Source organism: Salvia splendens, chromosome 6 (genome assembly GCF_004379255.2).
Source record: "Salvia splendens isolate huo1 chromosome 6, SspV2, whole genome shotgun sequence".
Taxonomy (NCBI): Eukaryota; Viridiplantae; Streptophyta; class Magnoliopsida; order Lamiales; family Lamiaceae; genus Salvia; species Salvia splendens.
This window is the reverse complement of record NC_056037.1, coordinates 17,116,202-17,118,864: the sequence shown is the minus strand read 5'-3', so window position 1 is coordinate 17,118,864 and position 2,663 is coordinate 17,116,202. Positions and strand designations below refer to the sequence as shown.

General features: G+C 45.2%; 1 protein-coding gene across 1 annotated transcript; it reads right to left on the bottom strand.

Annotated features, from left to right (window-relative positions):
• Positions 1-745: 745 nt before the first annotated feature.
• Positions 746-2,148, bottom strand: LOC121807344 (protein CUP-SHAPED COTYLEDON 2-like). The gene is made up of 3 exons (XM_042207565.1): positions 1,733-2,148; positions 1,361-1,644; positions 746-1,225 (listed from the first exon to the last, which is right to left on the bottom strand). The coding sequence occupies exons 1-3, from the start codon at positions 1,902-1,904 to the stop codon at positions 887-889; spliced, it is 795 nt and encodes a 264-aa protein (XP_042063499.1). The 5' UTR covers positions 1,905-2,148; the 3' UTR covers positions 746-886.
• Positions 2,149-2,663: the final 515 nt, after the last annotated feature.

The window sequence follows — 2,663 nt, the reverse complement described above, 5'->3', positions numbered from 1 at the left end:
TCGTCATCTCAGTCGTCCATTGCGACATTCTATAATTATATATACTAGATCCATTTTCTAGAACCTGATTTAAAGTGTCCATAAATTTGTTAATTTATAACTTAGAAATGAAGTTTTAAATGGATATTGTTAAATTAGTTTTCAGCATTTAAAACTCACGAGTCCGGTTTCCTTATCGTGAAATCAAAATATATTTATTCAATAATTAGAAAACATTATATAAGAAAAAGAGTAAAGGACTTCAATTTCATAAGCATTTGGTATATCTTGTAAATTTTAGGGTAAATACGTAACTTATACAAAATGTACGTATCGCCTTTTTTTAATATTAGTACAAAAAGTTTGAAGTTGATATAAATTATATAAAAAGTTTCTTTCATGGTTCAATTTAGTAAATTTAGTACATTCTGTTACATGTGTTTAAACAACGTTAACTCTTTGTCTATATGAAGTACAAAATGTTTCATCATTGGTACAAAAGTTTTTTAATTTTTTCATATTGGTATAAAATTTTTTATCATTGTTTCATGGTTTGTGCGTCATATAAGTAAAAAGTTAACACCGTATAAACACATATAACAGAATGTACTAAATTGAAACACGAAGGACACTTTTTGTATGATTTATGTCAACTCCAAACTTTTTGTACTAATATGAAACAAATGTGATACTTTTGTGTGAGTTTTGTATTTATCCCTAAATTTTATCGTTGTAGCCAGATTAATTTGTAGGTAAGTAAGTTAAATAGAGAAAATACGAACAAATTGCATACATTCCCAATCTGAATAGTACTGATATTGCATGCATAGATAGCACTAATTAGGAGTAGTAAACAAGAAGAAGAAAGCAAACCCTAAATTAGATAAGATAGTCTTTGTGATTAAAACTAATTCCACATGCAATCCAGCTCGGTGCCGCAAACCTTCTGCTCCTCCACCGCCGACCACTGCCCCTCCCCGAAAACCTGATCACCGGTCACCTCCGTCAGAGGCGGATAAACCAACGGCAGATGCAGATTCTCCTGGAGCGACCTGAGAGTCGGAAAGCTCGCGTTGTGCTTGCCAAACTGCGGATAATTCGTCGGGAGCTCGAAACCCGACGGTGCAGCCATGGAGAAACAGGACACGTGCGAGCCGCTCACTTCCTTCGAAGCCCTCTTCTTCGACCCGGACCCGGACCCGCTCGCCCCGGGTTTTTCAAAAACCCGGGAAATCACCCACTCATCCTGATATACCGATCGATCAAAATCAAAGCACAATGTCAAAAACTAGGATATTAGCCACTAGTCCTGATAAATCATTCCGATCAAAGTGAAAGAATAATTAATAATCAGATGTGGAAATTGAGAGTAACGTAGTACCTCGGAGTTGTGGGAGAAGTAGTGGTAGGCGAGCTTGCCTTCGAGGCGGAACTCGTGCATGACCCAGTTGGTTTTGAGGCCCTTGGGGGCTCTGCCGCGATAGAAAACTAGGGTTTTCTTCATGCCAACGAGGGCGCATGTTTTGGAGCTGTAAATCTCGCGGTCCTTGCCCGTGGCCTTCCAGTACCCGGCCTCTGTGGCCCGGTTCGTGCGTAGCCCGGTCGGGTATTTCCGGTCGCGGAGGCTGAAAAAGTACCACTCCTTCTCCCCCATTTTCGCTTTCCCTGTAACAAAATTAAAATTAAAATTGAAGAAAGAGAGAGAGAGAGAGGGAGGAGTTTAATTGAATTGAATTGATGAAATTGAATTGACCAGGGAGGTGCCAGGGCTCGGATTTGTTGAGATCGGCGTCGGCGATGGCGCGGGTGGTGAAGGAGGAGTCGAGGACTTTTTTGAGGAGGTAGAAGGTGATGAGTTCGTCGTCGGTGGGGTGGAAGCGGAAGCCGGGGGGGAGATTGGTCTCGTCGCGGTGATAATTAGCCATTGCTGAAACTCGAAAGGAAGGAGAATAGAGAGAATCAAATCAATCACAAGTTGAGGTGTAAATAGAAATAGGGAAAATATGGAGGGGGGGAAGAGATCTGCAGTGGCTTTTTTGGGGGTGTCGTGTTGTGTTGCCAAAATCTCTGCTGCTGGTGAGAGAGAGAGAGAGAGAGAGTAGGGAATTGGGTGTCGGAGTCGTACAGGCTTACTAGGGATGGGATGGGATGGGATGGGATTTGATGGGATGGGAGTTGATGAGATGGGATGGAGGGGTAAAATTCATATGATCACTCTTTTGTATCCACAATAGGGGACACTTCTCCTTCCATAGCGGCGGCCAAAAAAAAAGAAAATGTCCGGGCGCCGCGAGCCGTGGCGACGTGCAATAGCCAGCCGCGATCAGTGCCCCCCCCTTCTCCCTCAGCCCCGTCCTCACCGTCTACTCGGCGGTGGCCTTTCCACGGCCTCTGACCCGGCTAAGCCCCAGCGGAAGTTTCGAGCACAATACAGAGCTGCGGCTTAGGCGACTCCGGGGCGGCCGGCGCGCCGCCCCTACTGTGGACACTGTTAGAGCATCCACAACGACGTCAGCCCATCCGCAACGGTGGATGTCAGACCGGCATGCCGAAAGCCCACGCTGGACATCCACCATTAGGCAGCAGGGAGGCGGACGCGGACGTGCGTTGCGGACACCGGAGTTCCGGGGACGTCCGTCGTGACATCCGCCATTGCGGTGCCACGACGGACGTCCCGATTTTTA

Excerpts from the sequence above, each read along its gene's own strand:
- LOC121807344 (XM_042207565.1), bottom strand. The coding sequence starts at position 1,904 with ATGGCTAATTATCACCGCGACGAGACCAATCTCCCCCCCGGCTTCCGC. Across the intron at positions 1,645-1,732 it reads CGAGCCCTGGCACCTCCCTG|GGAAAGCGAAAATGGGGGAG; the intron begins GTCAATTCAATT and ends ATTTTGTTACAG. Across the intron at positions 1,226-1,360 it reads ACTTCTCCCACAACTCCGAG|GATGAGTGGGTGATTTCCCG; the intron begins GTACTACGTTAC and ends TCGGTATATCAG.